At 26.9% G+C, this 20605-nt stretch overlaps 1 protein-coding gene across 1 annotated transcript; it reads left to right on the forward strand.

The window, feature by feature from the left end:
- The first annotated feature begins 1513 nt into the window (after positions 1–1513).
- On the forward strand, positions 1514–17171 carry LOC112709812 (pleiotropic drug resistance protein 1). The gene is made up of 22 exons (XM_025761791.3): positions 1514–2282; positions 3452–3572; positions 3698–3871; positions 4576–4735; positions 5036–5112; positions 5213–5266; positions 5826–6218; positions 6454–6735; positions 7362–7678; positions 8634–8794; positions 9717–9820; positions 9946–10102; positions 10758–10847; positions 11106–11233; positions 11690–12022; positions 12620–12910; positions 13054–13137; positions 13241–13374; positions 13615–13842; positions 14062–14233; positions 15287–15541; positions 16485–17171. The coding sequence occupies exons 1-22, from the start codon at positions 1951–1953 to the stop codon at positions 16743–16745; spliced, it is 4308 nt and encodes a 1435-aa protein (XP_025617576.1). The 5' UTR covers positions 1514–1950; the 3' UTR covers positions 16746–17171.
- The last annotated feature ends 3434 nt before the right edge of the window (positions 17172–20605 follow it).

The raw sequence follows: 20605 nt of genomic DNA on the forward strand, positions 1-20605 counted from the left end.
GTAAAATACCTTTTTGTAAAGATATTTACGTGTTACATTATTATTGAATGTATTAATAAATTGGTTATTTTTTAATTTTTTAACAAATTAAAATAAAACTAAATTTTTTATAACAATAGCAATAAATCCAAATTTTTTTCTAGGGATTTAATTATATTTTTAAATTTTTAGGGATTTAAATGTCCAAAAAATAAAAAGTCAAGAATATAATTATCTTTTTATCAAAAAATTTAAAGATATTCAGTTTAGATGGTATAATTCGATTGGATCAAATCGAGTCTAATAATTATAATATAAACAATTGAGTTTATTATTGTTGCTATAATAAACTGATTTTATTTTAATTTATTAAAAAATAAATTATTAACCGATTTAATAAAAATATCTAATAATAACATAATATGTGTGAACGTCTTTAAAAAAAGATATTTTTAATTTCTTTATTAAAGTAGTCTCTTAAGAGCAAAATACTTTAATTCTTAATAATTTCTTTTTAAAAGTTTTCAATAGACTTATTAATCTGTTAAGCACTTTGAAATTTAAAATGTTCCCTTAAGGTGTTAATTATTAACAAAAAAAAATCATAGTTATGATGTGAATACAATTAAATTATTAAGAAATCTTGCTTCGAATGTTCTCGGTTACGCTTATTGTCATAAAATTATTTCTTTTAAAATAAGGATCGAAATTAAAAATAAGTTAACTAATTTTAAGAAAGATAATAATATGCATTTTAAAATTGATGATATTATTTTAATTTGATAAAAAAATTTGTTATAAATAAATTTTATATTAAAAATAATAGAATTTAATTTTAATATTTCAATAAATTTGTACAATTTAATTTTAATATTTCAAATTGTATATTAATATTTAAACATGAATTTAAATATATAAATTTAATTAAATAATTATGTAAACTTTTTTATATTAATAATACATTACAATTAATATCAAAATAATATGTCCATTAAGTTATTAATTTGAAAAGGGATAATATTCTAGAATTATTATAATTTATTGTTTTTGTTCAATAATTAATCAGTAATATTTAAAAGTATAGGTAAAAAATATAGAATTAAGATATTGAGCTAAAGGTGTTAGACTTGGCTCTTTTTTTGGGTATAGAAATAAAAGAAGTAATATATTCTAACATTATAATTTTTTGTATTTTTTAAAATTGCAAAAGGTATACAAATCAGAGAGTCCAATTTTTGTACCTCAAATTTTTTAATTTTTTTAACATAAATCGGACAGTTCAATTTCTACCTCTCTAACAAATCAGACAGTCTGATTTTTATCTCTCTAATTAAACGGTTTCACATTTAAAAATAACACTCCAATAATTTATATTTTTTAAAAATACTATTGCCACTCCAATATCAAAAACAAAAAGTTGGTTGGACTTCCTGGCTAATTCTTAATTTTAATTTCTTGCCACGTAAGAAAGATTGTGACTGAGGTCCCCTGCTGACACAAATAGTCGGGTTTCTTTCACAATTGCAATTCCCTCATCAAACCTTAGCCGAAAGGTTTCTTAATATTCTTTAGAATTCACATCACCCATTTCATAAATTCTTGTATTTATAACTCGCATTCATTTTTGCCGACTAATTATCCCAAATTGGTCTCACAACACAGTAATTAGGCAACAATTGAATTGTTTAATTTTCTTCTCAACCGTCATGTAACTAGAAACAAAAAAATTAATAAGTCATGCAATTACACGTTAGAGTCATCATCAGTTAGTTAACACTTTTGTAGTTTTGTTTATAACATTAACAATATTGGAGTGTTTCTCATCAAACCTTTCTAGACACCTATTCAATGTTTGATTTTAATTCCCTTTAGGACTTGAATAATGAAAAAAGCCTTCTGGGTTTTGGTGGGTTGTAGCTAAAGTTTCAAGCTTTGTTGTTTGTTGTGTTTGAATAATATAGTAATTAATCAATGGAAGGAAGTGATATATACAGAGCAAGCAATACTTTAAGAACAAGAAGTTCAACACTTTGGAGAAACAGAACAGCCAAAGAGGTTTTCTCAAATGAAAGAGAAGAAGAAGAAGATGATGAAGAAGCTCTTAAATGGGCTTCACTTGAGAAGTTACCAACATATAATCGTTTGAGAAAAGGGTTATTAACCACATCTAGAGGTGTGGCTAATGAGATTGACATCACTGAGCTTGGGTTCCAAGATAGGCAGAAGCTTCTAGATAGATTGATCAAGGTTGCTGAAGAGGATAATGAGAACTTCTTGTTGAAGCTCCGAGAAAGGATTGATAGGTAATTTTGCAAAATCTCTACTCTTTTTTGTTCTAGTATTTTTGTAAGGACATCAACTATGAGTTTAATTTTGATGCATTAGCAGTGTAAAATATTTTATACAGTCGTATAATCACATTCGTTCTTTTGGATGATTATTCACATAGTTAATATGAAATGTAATTATTTTTACTAATATGACATTATATAATTGAATAATATTTATGTAAAACTACTTTAGATCGACAATATATCAAAATTAGATTCTCAAACTATTGCATACAAAATTTTTCCAATTTCCCCTGTTTTCACTAATTGGAAAGGATAATAGGAATATTCTAAATGGAGTTAACTGAAAGATGGCTAATTCCTTTTGGGTATGTATTCAATTTGGTGCTCTAAATTAATATGCATGGGAGGTGTAAATTAGTCTTATTTTTCCTCTTTGCATTTTCTTTCATCATGATTATTATTTTGTTTTACTATTAAATTTATTAGAAATAATATTTGCACAATTTTTTGTACGTTTTCTGTACATTTTTTTAAATGCAAAAGACAAACATTTATCTTCTTTTGCTTTTTATCAACAATTTTTATTATTAAAAATAAAAAATATACAAAAAAGATATATATTAATCAGAATAAAAAAATATTTAATTATTAGTTATTTTTTCTTATTTCTTTATCTATAATTTTCTCTATCATTCACCATACTAAATATGGTTTAATTTTTACGCTAAAAATTATGATTATCACACTACAACAGACACAGATAATAGCGGTGGTTTTTTGTTATTTGCGGCAGTTATAAATTGTCGCAAAACCAATCTCCAGTGATTTCTCAACCCATCTTTAGCGTACAGGAATTAATTATTGCGGCAATTTTTAGAAGTCGTTGATGTAACTGCCATTGTTAAGATATTTTGCCTCAAATTGTATGGCAGCGAATTTAAACCGCCACTTTATACTCAAACAGGATTTTCTTGCTGTTTTGTGATGGACACAAACTGCCACTATTTAGTTTTTAAAAATTATGAAATGAATTAATAAAAAGATATTTGCATATATACTAAGTAATTATCTCTTGATGTTATATTAATTCTCCCTTTTTTTGTTGACTATATCCTCTCTCCCCTTTTCTTTTTTCATAATTTTTTTTCTTTGATTGTTATATGCATTATTTATTTTAGAGTTGGAATTGACATTCCAACAATTGAAGTTCGATTTGAGCACCTAAATGTTGAGGCTGAAGCTTATGTGGGGAGTAGAGCAATGCCTACTTTCATAAACTTTGCTACTAATCTAGTTGAGGTAAGACTTCTTAGGAAGATTAATTAATGTTGTTTTTTATTTAATTAATTATTTTCTTAAGTGCTTCTTTTGTTAAGAAATTAGTCACACATTAATCTTTAATAATTATCACTTGTGTGTTGTAGAGTGTTTTGACTTTTTTCCACATTCTCCCAAGCAAAAAGAAACAATTGACTATCCTCAAAGATGTTAGTGGAATAATTAAACCTCGTAGGATGACATTACTTCTTGGTCCTCCAAGTTCTGGAAAAACCACTCTACTTCTAGCTTTATCAGGAAAACTTGATCCAAGTCTCAAGGTAAAAATTAAGAGTGTGTTTAGTTTATATTTTTATTTTTTAATATTTTTTATTTTTAAAATTTTATAAAAAAAAGATAATATAAAAAAAAACATAAAATTTTATTTTTCTATTTTTTATAATTTTTTAAAAATAAAAATACAAGCATCTTATCATTTTGTTCTCCATTACATGCATTGAATTATTGGAGAAGTACTATATATATGTTCAGTTTTAAGAAATTTAATTTATTTAGAAGGGATTAATAAATTCATATGAACATTGTTGGATTCATGTAGTCCCAACTAATTGGACAAGACCTAGTTGTTTTTTCTAGTAAATAAATTAAACTATCTAAATAAATTTAAAAATACTATTTGTATGTCAAAATCAGTCACTAAAATCAATCATCAATATATTTATATATAAATACATTTATAATTTAATTTATCTTTAATGTATATTTGTATTTCAACATGTATTTTATGCTGGTGGTTGATTTTGGTATACATGTAAGTATGTAACATAGTCGAAATCAATTCATGCTTTAATTTCCTAGTAATTATTGTATGGACTAAATTCTTTATTAAGCACTAATGCTCCAAAACCAAAACCCTTTGTATTAAAGGGTTTAGTTAAACATGGTATATATAAGAAAAGTAATATTTTGATTAATTAATTTTTCCCATCTAATTTGGATGCCTATTATTATATTTGGTCTAAAGGTATCTGGAAAAGTGAGTTATAATGGACATGAAATGAATGAGTTTGTACCTCAAAGAACTGCTGCATATATTAGTCAACATGATGTTCATATTGGAGAAATGACTGTTAGAGAAACGTTGACTTTTTCAGCAAGGTGCCAAGGAGTTGGATCACGTTATGGTTAGTTAATTTTAATTTGTAACACGATTTTTGTTTCTTCATCACATTAATTTTTTAACTTGTGTTCACTAAAAAAACGAAATTAAGATTTAAAAAAAATATTTTTATTTTTATTTTACTATCTCCGATTTTTAGGGAAAAAAGAAAAAGGACAAATTTTATTCAAAATAAAAACATTTTATTATTTTTCTTTTTTTCATGTCATTCTCTAAATATATTTTTATTTTTTAATATCTTTGTATTTGTGGTTAAAAAATAATATATAATTGGTTGTAACTTTTTGTGATCCACATTTGATAGACTTGCTATCTGAGTTGTCTAGAAGAGAGAAAGAAGCAAAGATTAAACCTGATGTTGATATTGATGTTTACATGAAGGTAAGAAAGAATCTATATATTAAATAAAAAGAAGCTTTTATATGAAATTAATATAATGGATATAACATATATTTGGCATTTGGTTCTTCTAATAAACTAGGCAACTGCAACCGGAGGACAAGAAGCAAGCTTGGTAACAGATTATGTACTAAAGGTAATAACACTAGAAATAAGTGTTTCTTTGGTTTTATATATATATTTTTTTACCAATTTAAAAAGAAAAAAGTAAATAAAATTTTACTTTTTACTTTTTTTTTTTATCTATGTTTTGACATTAATATTTTTTTACGACCATGTTACGTATATACTAAAAGTAGTCACCAATATAAAATACATATTGAAATACAATTACATATTAAAAATAAATTGAACTATACATACGTAGTTATACACAAATATATTGATGTTGATTTTAGTAAATGATTTTAACGTTCGAATAGAATTTTTTTTTGAAAAAGTATATATAGATAATAAAAATATTAAATAATGTGAACAATGGATATATCGGATGTTGAATTCACTAGGTGTGCGGATGATTATTCTAATATTAAGAATTGGGTGAATAATTTAGAGTGTAGTGTGTTTTACTTGAATTGGACCAATTTTAAGATTCATTGTTTATATTGTTCAAAAAAATTATTGATTATCTATCATAACTTTTTTTTTTAACAATTAAATACTAGAAAGTGTTAACTACAAGGTTATGAATGCAGATTTTGGGTTTGGATATTTGTGCCGATACAATTGTAGGGAACGAGATGTTGCGCGGTATATCGGGAGGACAACGAAAACGAGTTACGACAGGAGAAATGCTAGTTGGACCAACAAATGCTCTGTTTATGGATGAAATCTCAACTGGTTTAGATAGTTCCACAACTTTTCAGATTGTGAATTCTTTAAAGCAATATGTTCACATTCTTAACGGAACTGCGTTGATCTCGTTGCTACAACCGGCACCGGAGACTTACGAACTTTTTGATGACATTGTTTTGATCTCTGATGGTGAAATTGTGTACCAAGGACCCCGTGAACATGTTCTTGATTTTTTTGAGTATGTGGGTTTCAAGTGCCCTGAGAGGAAAGCTGTTGCTGATTTCCTTCAAGAAGTAAGCCAAACGAATTATCTATTTTGGTTGGCAAAAACTCAGGTACAGTCGACTTCACGTGAAGTTGAGATCTGAGAGTCATTAGATGAAAATTTAGTCAAATCAGTTAAACCATCTAACGATTCTCAGCTATCAACTTCATGTGAAGTCAACTGTACATGAATTTTCACCTTCTGTTTATGAAATAATTAGCAAGAAGTCTTTATATATCTAAGTTATATATCATTTGTTATAGGTAACTTCTAAAAAGGATCAAGAGCAATATTGGGCACGCAAAGATCAACCTTACAGATTCATAACCGTTACTGAATTCGTAGAAGCGTTTCAGTCGTTCCACGTGGGCAGAAGAATGGGGGATGAGCTTGCAACTCCATTTGACAAGTCTTTGAATCACCCAGCTGCATTGACAACTAACAAGTATGGCATCAGCAAGAAGGAGTTGTTAAAGGCTAATTTTTCAAGAGAATATTTGCTTATGAAAAGGAACTCTTTTGTTTACATCTTCAAGTTATTCCAGGTGATCACTTCTCTTTACTTTATATGAATGAATCAATACTTTTAGGATTTCACTTTTTTTTAATGTTAAAATGTTTGGTTTTACTATACACTATAAGGGAGGTGGCAAATAGCTTAGTGGCAGTTTTTGAAATTGCCACTCTGTTAGTTTTGTGGCGGTTGAAGCGGCGAATAGCAGCGAATCTAATAGCAGTAGTTATATATTCCTTCCAAAATTGTCGCTGTCTAGTGTCTACTCCTGATGGTGTAGTGTTAGCACTTATTAATAATTTTTTACGTAAATTGTTTTATACAATTATACAATTATATCTGTCTTTTTAAATAATTATATATTTACATAATTAATAAAAATAATTTTTATTGATGTAGATGTTACGTAATTAAATATATATGTAAAATTATTTTTTACTGACAGTGCATCAATATTAAATTCTTTTGACAATAGTATATAAATTTTTTGTAATAAGTATAATTTAAGAAAAGATTGTAATATGTGTTATCTTATAATAGCAATGAATATGTTGCACACTAGCATTTGATATTTTGATCCAAATAAAATTCATTAATTTTATATATGATTATATGGCATTCATGTTAACTCTTTGTTCTGTTTTTATTTTTTGGCAGCTTACTCTGATTGCCATAATTGAAATGACACTGTTCCTAAGAACTAAGATGCATCGAGAATCAGTTATTGATGGAATGGTTTATTCCGGTGCTCTGTTTTTCTCAGTAGTAATGGTTATGTTCAATGGAATGGCTGAGATTTCAATGACCATTGCAAAGCTTCCTGTGTACTACAAGCAAAGGGATCATCTATTCTATCCTTCATGGGCATATGCTATACCTAATTGGATCCTTAAGATCCCAATTTCACTTTTGGAAGTTGCTGATTGGATAATTCTCACATATTATGTCATTGGATATGATCCAAATATTTGGAGGTAAAAAATGTCATTAAAGTGAGCATTATTATTTAGAGAATACTACGGTGAAAAGTGAAATTTTAATAAAAAATTCACCAAAAATTATTTATCTTGTATAATACATATATTTTTTATTTTACTGTTCATAAAAAATTTTCCTTATTTTTATTGATTTTAACGATATTTTTTATAGTAGATTCAGCTTATAAAAAGAAAGGAGGTAATGATCTCCCAAACTTCATTTTTTTATATAAATAATTATATACAAATTTTAGTTTAATTTCTTTGAAATTTTAATTTTAATTTTTTTATTATGATATAATTTTAAATTTAATTCCTTCCAAAATTTAACCTAGTTCCGCCACGTGTTGATCAATGTTGAATAACAGTAAGGTAGCATTTATTTTGAGGTATTGAGATGGAGACCGAGAGACTGAAATTCAATGTCATGTTTGTTGGTGCAAAGATTGGTAATAAAATGTTAGTCTACGTCTCCAAAATTTCAGTATTTCAGTACCTCCAAAAAATAAGGATACATGGACTGAAATTTTTTGGGACAAAAACTGAAATTTTAATAATATTTTATAGTTAAAATACCTCCATTTCAATTAATTAATTCCAACTTTATCCTTTTTGCAAATTAAATTAGAGCTTTATTTTTATCCGAGTCTCTATTTCCCACTTTACAGCAAATACAATACTAAGATTCATTTTAGTTTCTGTCTCTTAATTTCTGTCTTTCAGTTTCAATCTTTCAATTTCTGTTTCTCTTTCAAATGCTACTTAATAGTCTGATAATAATATGTTGAAACAGAGATAAATATTTCTGTATTTACACACATTTTATCTAACTTTTTCTCGTTTTTCTTGTCTCTCGTTCCAAACACTTTTTTTTTTTTGTTCTTATTTGCTTTGTAGCTATAGTGTAGTGTAAGTTATGGTGTGATGAGGCTTCATTATGTTGTTTATGCAGATTCTTGAAGCAATACCTGGTGTTATTTCTGGCAAGCCAAATGGCTTCTAGTTTATTCCGAGCAATCGCCGCAATAGGCAGGAATCTAATCGTCGCTAACACATTTGGATCATTTGCACTTCTTGCTGTTTTTGTATTGGGCGGCTTTGTTCTTTCAAGAAGTAAGTTTAGTTTTACATATTTATTAACTTTTTGACCTTATTTTTTGAATTTAATTTTGATAGAATGTAAGTTTAAGATAATTTTATACTTACATCTAATTACATAATATCGCATCAATAAAAATAATTGTTTTTACATTGACAATATAATGGTTATCTAAAAATAAAAAATATAATCGGACGACCACTGTTAGTACATTAAAATTAACTGATTAAAAAATAATTACTAAAAAGACATTGACTAATACATACATATTAACTGATTAAAAATTTGTTTCATATATACTTAAAAAGTTAGGGTACAAGAAGTATATGGGGTCATATATTATATTATAAAAGTATAAATAAAAAATTGAATTTTAAAATAATAATGACTTAATTTGAGTAAAAGGATTTAAATAGACCTAAGATTAAAAGAATATTGTACTAATTTATTTCATTTAAGCGTAAATTCTTGACTTATATATACTTTTGGAACAAGCTTTAAAGTAATATTTATCATTAATATTTATTTTTGGCAGAAGAAATTATCTGACATATCGAGATAATAAGAACTATTATAATTATTTTAAACAATTATAATTTATAATATTTTATATACGGAGCACTCTACTATACATATTGAAGTGGTATAGAGAGAAAAAATAAATTCCTTTTATAGTTATTTTTAATTATTTTATTGTTATTCAAAGTGTGGATCCTACCTTTTTCAGTCTCTCTTTCATCCCATAAAAAGAAAGATCTGTAAACTTACATCTTTATCGTATAATTCACCTTTACATATATTCATGTCAATATGTCGCACACCCGTTTTTAACAAATTTTTAAAATAAGTGTATTCCAATATTCATTCTATATTGTATCATATCATAAGGTCAATTTGATATTGATGATTCATTGATTTGTTTGAGTAATTTAACAGAGGACATCAATGACGGGTGGATTTGGGGTTTTTGGATTTCACCAATGATGTATGCTCAAAATGCTATAGTGGTTAATGAATTCCTTGGAAATAGTTGGAACAAGGTGATGATCATGATCTCTTGACCTACTATTGTAAACTATCTACTACTAATAATACTATTAGTTTAGAAATAATGAATTTAATTTGATGCCTAATTCATCATCATTTTCTCTTCAATTATATATAGTTCACCCCTAACTCAAACAAGACCCTTGGAGTTCAATCACTAGAGGCTCGTGGATTCTTCACAAAAGCTTATTGGTATTGGATTGGAGTTGGGGCATTAATTGGATTTGCATTCATTTTCAACATTGTATACACCCTGGCTCTTACATATCTCAATTGTGAGTATCATAACCCTTAATTTTTTTTAGGGTAAATTATATTTTTTGTTTCTGAAGTTTGACAAAAGTTTTAAAAATATCTCTAAATTTTATTTTATTTCAATTTTGTCCCAAAAAATTTTTATTTACATCAAATATATTCCTGACGGTTAATTTTTCAAAAAATTTAAGACCAATTCAACAATAATTTCATAAAAACAACTCTCAATACAAGCAAATCAAGTATAATTTTCATGCATTATTGTTAGATTAGACTTAAATTTTTTTGAAAATTTAGCCGTCGAAGGCATATTTGATGCAAATCGAAAACTTTTGGGACAAAATTAAAACAAAATAAAACTTAAGGGTATTTTTAAAACTTTTGTCAAATTTTAGGGACAAAAAGTATACTTTATCCTTTTTTATATAATTAATGTTTGAAAAACCATGGAAATCCAACTCAAAATAAATTAAAATTATTTTATTTTGTATTCTTTAATTAATGGAAAAATAATTAAGTAATATTAAATATAATAAATATATAATTATAAATATTAAGTTAAATAAGATAATTTTAGATTATTATCTTCAAGCATTAGCGTTTGTTTAAGATTTTTAATTAGAGTGATGTTTCTATTAACATGTATATATGTTTCTTTTTGTTTTTTTGGACCAGCATTTGAGAAGCAACAAGCAACAATAATTGATGAGCCTGAAGGCAAAACAAGTAATGGCATAGCTCAAGAAGTTCAATTACCACGCATAGGTATCTATCTTATTTAAATTAATCCCTTTGTCCACAAAGGTTATTTTTTTAAGGTTTAACATGCATATTAATTAATAGATAAATAATTAAATTTACATAATTTTTAAAAGATAACCATGAAAAGAATTTATTAATACTACACTAAAGCTCTAAAATGACACAGATGTAGTTAGACCAAAATTTTAACTATAAAAGTTTGATTAGAAATACATAATCCAAGTTTAAATGTTGACAATAAACTTTTGAATTGCCTTGTAGAAAGTTCAACAAGAGTTAGTGCTTCAAGCAAAAGCAGCAATAATGGGAAGAAAAAAGGCATGGTTCTTCCTTTTGAGCCACATTCTATTACCTTTGACCAGGTTGTATACTCCGTTGATATGCCTCAGGTAATAAGTGATTTTCAAATTTGTAATTAAAAATTGGCTTCTAAACAATGTTGTTAAGGCAAGGTTGGTTAATATTGTATTGGATCAAATAAATATTTTTTCTGGTTTTTTACTACACCACCAATTAAATTAATTAGTTCTCTAAAAATAAAATCATATGCTATACAACAAATAGATGCGAATATTAGCGACGGTTTTTTTTACTATTTGCGACAAATTTAAACCGCCACAAAACCACTCTCCCGTGGTTCCCAACTGTAGTCCTTTAGCTCCAAAAAATAAATATAATCTCGCTTTGTTGACAATTTGCCCCAAAAAAATATAATCACCCTTTGAGTTTTGAAAGATTTTGTTTTTTCAATCACAATAATCTCGAATAAGCTTTTGATTGCAAGTTGTTTTTTGAGTACTCTAGATAAAAAAATAAGCCCTAAGTCTTCAAATTTTAATTGGCAGGAAATGAAGAATCAAGGTGTGGTAGAAGATAGGTTAGTGCTTCTTAAAGGTGTTAGTGGTGCATTTAGGCCTGGTGTTCTCACAGCTTTGATGGGTGTAAGTGGAGCCGGAAAAACTACTTTGATGGATGTTCTCGCCGGTCGGAAAACCGGTGGATATATCGACGGAAGCATAAAAATTTCAGGATACCCTAAGAAGCAAGAAACATTTGCTAGAATTTCGGGTTATTGTGAGCAAACTGATATCCACTCTCCTCATGTTACTGTCTATGAATCCTTACTCTACTCAGCATGGCTTCGTTTACCCATCGAAGTTGATTCCGATACAAGAAAGGTATGTACCTATGATTTTTGAGTTAATAATAGTCCTTGAAAGATAATATATTCGTCAATTTGATTCTCCAAAAAATCAAACGCTTCAAATTAATTCTTAAAAAATACAACAGCGAATAGAAATTTCTGTATCAGAAACAATAGTATTTTCAATTATAAATTTTTTGGAGTGTAAAATATATATTTTTTCACCATCCCATAGTGCATGAGACAGATATATACATTTCAATTAAGATCATATTCTATAATTACGATTCTACTATATATGTCTTTTTCATTCCGACTACTAATTAGATAATATGTAGCAAAATGATTATGACATGTGTCAATGTCTATCTGATGGAGGACCAAGCCTCTGATTCATAGTTGTATTTTCCAGGAATCAATTTAAGACATTTGAACTTTAGACTACCAAATTGATGTATGCTTAATACTTTAGGAATTATTTTAATTATTAATCCTACGTTTTTTACTTACTTAATATCTTTTTGTTTAAAAAAAAATCAAAGTTTAAGTAACTTTACAAATGATGACAAATGGACGTTGTGAAATTAGAGATTGATGGATTGTATTTTTTTTATCTGTGAAATGGTTGTAGATGTTTATTGAGGAAGTCATGGAGCTTGTGGAGTTGAACTTGTTGAGGAACTCACTAGTTGGATTGGCTGGAGTAAATGGACTCTCAACTGAACAACGCAAGAGATTAACTATAGCGGTTGAATTAGTGGCTAATCCATCCATAATTTTCATGGATGAGCCCACTTCCGGTTTAGATGCTAGAGCCGCCGCCATCGTTATGAGGACAGTCAGGAATACAGTTGACACCGGAAGAACAGTTGTTTGCACCATCCATCAACCAAGCATCGACATATTTGAAGCTTTCGATGAGGTATAAATAATATATTTATACCGTGATTGCTTGCTCGCATAAAAATATTTTCATATAAAAATAATGGATAAAATGTAAACACGTGTTATGTTAAGTAGTTTAGTTAAATATATTATATTTAACTATTTTATCCGTCATGTTAGTTATTCCTATTAAAGCGTGGAGGACAAGAAATCTATGCTGGACCGTTGGGTCGTCATTCAAGTCAATTGATCAAGTATTTTGAGGTGTGATGATGCAACTTAAATTCACTAATATTTTAGAATTAATTATGTGCACAATTCTTGATTCTAAAAACATCTTTTGTTCTAATATTTTTCCATTGTCTAGAGCATTGATGGTGTTAGTAAAATCAAAGATGGTTATAACCCAGCAACTTGGATGTTAGAAGTTACAACTCCAGCACAAGAGCTAAATCTAGGTGTTGATTTTCATGAGAGATACAGAAATTCTGATTTGTACAGGTAAGCATGAACTTTTTTTTCCATAAATAAATAAAGAGAAATCAAAATTATGAAAAATGCTTAGCATTATTATTATCGAAAATATTTGGTATTAAAAATAAATTAGCAAAAAATAACCAAAATTTGTCTTATTTAATATTTATTAATTATTATAAATTAATGAAGACTAAATAAGACAAATTCAATTTTTTTTTTGTTTTTCTAACATTACTGTATTATTATACATTGTTGATGATTCAGGAGGAATAAGAACCTCATAGCAGAATTGGGAAACCCTGCCCCTGCTTCAAAGGATCTATATTTTCAAACTCAATATTCGCAACCGTTTCTGGTTCAATGCCTAGCTTGCTTATGGAAACAACATTGGTCGTATTGGCGCAATCCGCCGTACACGGCGGTTCGGTTTTTTACCACCATGTTCATATCCTTGATCTTTGGGACAATATTTTGGAATCTCGGAGACAAATAGTAAGTCAAATACAAAGAAATATTAAACTTTAGTACTTTAATTTTACAACTATGTTAGATGTACACTAAAATTAGTTATTAATATAGAATACATATTAAAATACAAAATATATATTAGACTGATTTCAATTGTAAATAGTATTTTTGTTAATCTTATTATTATTTTTTTCTAAAACAAATATTATTGGAGAGTAATTTCATTTATTTGGTGACTTGTAGTTCAAGCAGCCAAGATCTTTCGAATGCCATGGGTTCAATGTATGTTGCTGTTTTGTTCATAGGAATTCAGAATTCAGCTTCTGTACAACCAGTGGTAGCAATTGAAAGAACTGTCTTTTATAGAGAAAGAGCTGCTGGAATGTATTCTGCTTTACCTTATGCAATTGCACAGGTAATGTTATCCTCATTTCTTAAGACAATATCCTTAGAATTTTCATCATATGTGTATATATAAAGCTCAATTTTCATACATATTGTAAAAGATTTTACATGAATTTTTCAATGGTGTATTGTCATATTAGTAAAAAACTAGTTTTTAAATTGATTGTTTCAAAAATTATTTAAAAGTATGAATTCAATTAGATGATGATATAATTTTTTCACATGATCAGTACATTAAATATGAATACGTAATTTTTTTTATTTGAGATTTTTTTGTATTTTTTATTTTATATATTTTTAATATATATTTTATATTTAAGTATATATTTTATACCAATGACTTTTTTTTATGTACATTTCATATGACTGATTTTTAATTAGTTAATGATATATTTTGTATATTCAATTGCTATAATTTAATAAGGTGATCATTCATATAATAATATTGTCATTATCTAAAGATAATAAATAAAAATTGTTAATTAGTTTGATATATTTGACTGAACTGTTATCTAATGATTTAATGATTTTTAATTATTATTTTTACGTAAAGATAATTTCATATCAGTAATTATTTTATAATATTATGAATTTTAAGAATAATTTAAAAATATTTAAAAATTTAAAATTAGTGAGGCATGATTGACTTTTTAGTTAGAAATAACTAATGGGCACTACTCATATCCTAGTTTTATAAAGGTACCAAGAAAAGACACTTATTTTTTGATTTGGATCCTCTAAAGTTTGAATTTTACTTTAGAGAATAAAGTGTGATCTCTCATCATTGATTTTATAGGTGGGACAAAGAATAAATATGAAAGAAAAACCATTTAAGGGTAGAAGATCACATTTTACTCTTTAAAGTGAAATTCAAACTTTAGAAGATCCAAATCCCTTATTTTTTATCATGGTTTGGAAAGAAAAATAACAAATAACTACAACTTTAAAAGAAGAGTGAACTAGTATGTACCAAAACTTAAATGAATTATTATTATGCGTCTGTGTTAACATTATTTATCTAATCATAATCATGTGTATGTGATTATATTCCATTTTGTGACAGGTTATGATAGAGCTACCTTATATTTTTGCCCAAGCTATAACATATGGTGTGATAGTTTATGCCATGATTGGATTCGAGTGGAATGTGAAGAAATTCTTTTGGTATTTATTTTTTATGTATTTCACATTTTGCTACTTCACCTTCTATGGAATGATGGCTGTGGCAGCAACACCAAATCACCATATTGGTTCCATTGTGGCTGCTGCTTTTTATGGAATTTGGAACATCTTTTCAGGATTTGTCATTCCTCATACAGTAAGTATTTCTAATATTCCAATGGATTAATAAATTAACTCTTTTTTTAAATCGTTATAAAATTATTAAATATCTTTGTAAGAAAAAATGTCAAAGTAATATTGATAATGCACTAAATTTTTTCTATTCATTAGATATATAATTATTATTGTAACTTTATTTATTTGCTTCAACTTTTGAAATAAATAATTTCATACTATAATATCAAAGCTTATATAATTAAAAAGTTTTGGATTCGACTCTTATTACCTTAATTCTTCTAAAATGAAAAGAAAATAATTTAAAAATAAAAAAGAATCTATTCTTCAAACTAAAAAAAAAAGAGAAATAAAGAATCAAAAATCTAATTTTACAGGATATTTAGCGTATTGTTTAAGATTTAAACAAAACAAAAGAAGTCTAATAAAAAAAGGTTAAATTACATAGTTGGTCCTACATTTTTAGTGAGATTGTAAATTGGTCCTTACACTTTAAAAGTTTGTAATTGAATTCCTAAAGAGAATAAAAATTTGCAATTTAGAGAATATGCTGAGAATATTCCGTTAATCAAATACTTTTTAAACGATGGAGACTAAATTGCAAATTTTAATTCTCTTTAAGAACTCAATTACAAACTTTTAAAATGTAGGGACCAATTTGTAATTTCACTAAAAGTGTAAAGACGAACCATATAATTTAACCTAAAAAATATATAAATTTTAAATCCTAAATTTATGATAATTAATGGTTATTTTATTATCATAATCAAATTACAAATCTTATTTTATCACTACTAGCTTAATATTAAAAGCAAATAAACAGATATCACAAACTCTAAAATGTTTGTACCTTGACAAATAACTCCTAAAACAGAGTATCTATATATAAATGAATTCAATCATGTATTCATGGGTATAATGATACTTGTTGTTCTGTTTTTTTTTTTTAATTATTTTAATTTCAGAGGATGCCAGTGTGGTGGAAGTGGTACTATTGGGTATGTCCTGTGTCATGGACCTTATATGGATTGGTTGCATCACAATTTGGAGACATAACTCATGTAATGGAATCAGAACATGTTTCAGTGCAAGACTTCATAAGAAGTTATTATGGCTTCAAGCATGATTTTATAGGAGTTTGTGCAATTATGGTTTCTGGATTTGCAGTCTTATTTGCACTCATTTTTTCTGTTGCAATCAAGCTCTTTAACTTTCAAAAACGATAGATAGATAGATAGATAGATATTTTCATGGTGAAAACTCAAGTGCAGTCGATTTTAGGTGAAATTAATAGGTGAGAGCTGTTAGATGAAAATTTAGTCAAATCAGTCAAATCATCTAACGACTCACAATTATCAACTTCACGTGAAATCGACTGCACCTGAATTTCTACCTATTTTCATACATCTTGAAGCACGTATTTTCATATTTCTATTTTTTATTTTTTTGAAAAGGTATATTTGTATTTGTTATGTTGATGTACTACTAGACTTAGTTTCTCTTATTAAAATTTAAAGTTTCATTCATAAATGTAAGTGTTTTTTTTTTGTACCGTTAATATATCAGTGAGTGTAATATCTATTATTGTACATCTATTAATAATTTGAAAAAAATAAAGAAGTGAAGGCAATAAGTCACAGATATTTGTAACACATTTTCTATTGTTAATTTGATAAATAAAATCTGAAGTTTAGCCTTTTACATTTTTAACTAGGTTTTTACTCACATACAGAGAGAAAAAAATAGAAATATTAAAAGAGTATAAAACATCATAGTGGATCTCTTTTTTTTGCTTTTTTTGTTTTCCTTTTTTCTTTATTTTGTCTTCGCTCTGTATTCTATGTAGCTTTTAACTATTCGAACCTCAAATTAAGTTATGTCATGTGAATATTTTCTCAAAACTGCTACATATACACTAATAATTTACTAAATTAGTTATTATATATTTGGACCTTATATGGATTGGACAAAGCTTCTTGGATAGCACAGAGAAACTTAGGTAGCATTTGGTTGTTATTCAAAGAGACATAGATACCGTGACACACGTCTCTTTAATTTACTGAAACGCAATTTTTTTATGAACACGGAAGATATGAAAGGACATCAGAGACATTAAAATTTGGTTTGGTAAAATTTTTGGAAAAGGTGTTTGTGTTTTTTAAAAGCTCAAACTCCTTATTTTGTGTTTGGTAAATCAAAAACACCATGTACTTGTACTTGCAGTTTTTAAAAGATCAGGATACTTTTGAAAGCACTTAAGATAGAGTTTTTTAAAATTGGCTTATGCTTTTCAAAATTTAAAAATCTAATATAATCTCATATATTAACTCATTTTCAAATTTAATACTTACAGTTATGTCTATTATAGTATTTTTAATTTTTAAAAAATATTTTACTAAACGCAATTAATGTTGCTTGTGTTTATTAAAAACTATTTTTGATTTGATTTACCAAACAAAAATAGTACAATTTTTAAAAAGCTATCTTTTAAAAGTTAACTTTTATAAGCTACTTTTATAAGCCTAAATTTGTGTACCTCCAAATAGTTGAGACACTTAGACATAACTTGTGAGACACTAAATTTTTACAATTTTACCCTTATTTAATTTTCAAAATTTCAAATTCAATCCCCATCCTCCCAAATCTGTCTCCAGTTCTTCTCTCATGCATCGCCTCCTTCTCTGCAACTTCTCATTATTTTCAGCAGTTCCATATCCTCTATCCTTTCTTACTTCCCATCGCCGATCGCCGCATCTCCCTCTTCTTCTTCGCAATGCCTACTGTTGCTTCTCTCCCACTTTCTCTTCTCGGCATCCAACACTCATCTCTTCCACTTTTCATCTTTGTCCATTGTGCCTTCTCTCTCTGCCTTGTCCTATTTCTCGGATAGTCAAATTTGCGTTCATTATTTTTCGCCGTCAATTACCATTGCTCCTACATCAAGAACCGCTGCATCTGCTCCTCCTTCTCTTTTGAAGGGTTCGAGCTACGGGAGTCCAAATCCATCGTCATCCAAATCCGCTAGCGGTTTCAAGTTTCGACGGCGCTTTCCTCCACATCCTCTCTCTAGCAAAGTCGTTCATCCCCTCCAAAAAGAACGTCTTCGATCTTTTCCTCTTCTAAATTCTAATCTTCATTTATTAAAAAGTTAAATCTGTATATCTTATTTTACAGATATGCAATAAATTAAAAAATTATTTTATTAAATTTAATTTAGATTGGCATATTGTTGCTTTTGTATTTGATTGAAGATTATAGTGGTATTGATGTTGATGATAACTTGATGAAAGAAAGATTAGGCGAAAATAGTGCTGGAGAAAAATGGTGAGAATAAAATTGATATTTTAGTAAAAATTTTGAATTGTATATTCTATTGTGTTTAAATTATCAAATAAAATAAAAGATCGAATGTCTTTTTGTGTCTATATATTTATATGTATTGTATATTTGATGCAAATAAAAAATTTTTAGAATAAAATTAAAATAAAATAAAATTTAAGAGTATTTTTAAAATTTTTGTCGAACTTCAAAGACAAAAAATATACTTTATACTTTACCCTTTAATTTATCTCTCTTCTAAAGACTAAATAATGGACAATTTTTAAAGAATATCTTAAAAATGTAGATGTTGATTTTTGGTTTTTTAACTTTTTTCCTCTTTTTTCTTTTCTTAACATTACTTTTGTCAAGTTTAGAAAACAGTAATTTATTTAATGCCAAGACAAATATTATTTGACTAGATTTAAAAATCTAAATTAAATTATAATTTATGTGTTTTTTATTGCATAGTAATATGAGAGCGATAAAAAAAATTTCAAAACTTACTTTATTTAACATTTATTAGTTGTTACAATAATAAATAAAATTAGGTTAAATTTTTTAAATTTGGTGAATGTATTTTTTTGGAAATTATAATAAAAAGTTTTACTTACATTCATTAGTTGTTACAATAATAAATAAAATTAGGTTAAATTTTTTAAATTTGGTGAATGTATTTTTTTGGAAATTATGATAAAAAGTTTTACTGTTATTGTGGGGAAGGTTCAAACACGTTGTGACAAGAATACATACCTTAGCCCTGGCCGCTGTGCTATTAAGCTTCTTCATAACATATATGACAAAAATTTAATATATAATAACCATGAATGAATTTTTATTTTTTTTATCCTTTTAAACGTAAATCGACATGAATACCAAACAAATGATAATACCTATTATACAAATATATTGATATATTGATATTGATTGTGTTATCTTTTTTTTCTCGTTCATTTAAATTGAAAAAATATTTTGTATTAGTGACTAATTTATTATCCATTTTTGTATCATAAATTATATCTAAGAATTGATATTTGATTAATCATTAATATATTTTTTAAAAATATGTATTTAATTTTTTATTTTTATTTTTATAATTTTATATTTTTATTTAATTATGACCGGATTAATTGAATAAATCAATGACTTAATGACTCAATAACTCAATCGTATGACTGGATCAATTATCGATTCGATTTTGATAACTATGATTCAAAACCTTTCACCTTTTTGCTCCCTACCTACCATTTTTCAAGATTAAACAATAAGGTGTGTTATCATCACTTCCTTGTCAAAAAACCTAGCGTGGCAGCACCGTCCTATTATAGAAATTAAAGTTTGCACAAATAATTAGTATAGCTGTAGGAAACTCGTTTGGAATTGAAATAACTATAGAAATTTGTCCCTTTTCTTGAAGTATGTTGCATTTAATTATGGCATTTACCCCACCCACGTAATCCATTATATTGGTTATTATGTCGTGTGTTAGGAGGTCTTTGATAATTCTTCTATTTTTTTGTAGGGTTAGTTAAGGCTAGGGTAGTGCCTAATCATGTAAGTGATCAAACTATTATTCCTTCCGTTTTTAATTAAATGTTCACATTTGCATTTTTCTGGATTAAATAATAATTAAAATCTATAGGAATTACAAAAATTTAAAATTTAAAATTCTCTAATAACTTGCTTTTTATTCACTTTTCACACAATTATTTATAAATATAGGAATAATACTCCAACAAATATGATATTTTTTAATAGTATTTTAGTC

The sequence above is a fragment of the Arachis hypogaea genome, chromosome 9 (genome assembly GCF_003086295.3).
Source record: "Arachis hypogaea cultivar Tifrunner chromosome 9, arahy.Tifrunner.gnm2.J5K5, whole genome shotgun sequence".
NCBI lineage: Eukaryota > Viridiplantae > Streptophyta > Magnoliopsida > Fabales > Fabaceae > Arachis > Arachis hypogaea.

Bases quoted from the DNA above. Each gene is read 5' to 3' on its own strand.
- LOC112709812 (XM_025761791.3), top strand. From the start codon at position 1,951: ATGGAAGGAAGTGATATATACAGAGCAAGCAATACTTTAAGAACAAGA. The intron at 2,283-3,451 runs GTAATTTTGCAA...TATTTATTTTAG, and splicing joins CTCCGAGAAAGGATTGATAG to AGTTGGAATTGACATTCCAA. The intron at 12,023-12,619 runs GTATGTACCTAT...AAATGGTTGTAG, and splicing joins TTGATTCCGATACAAGAAAG to ATGTTTATTGAGGAAGTCAT.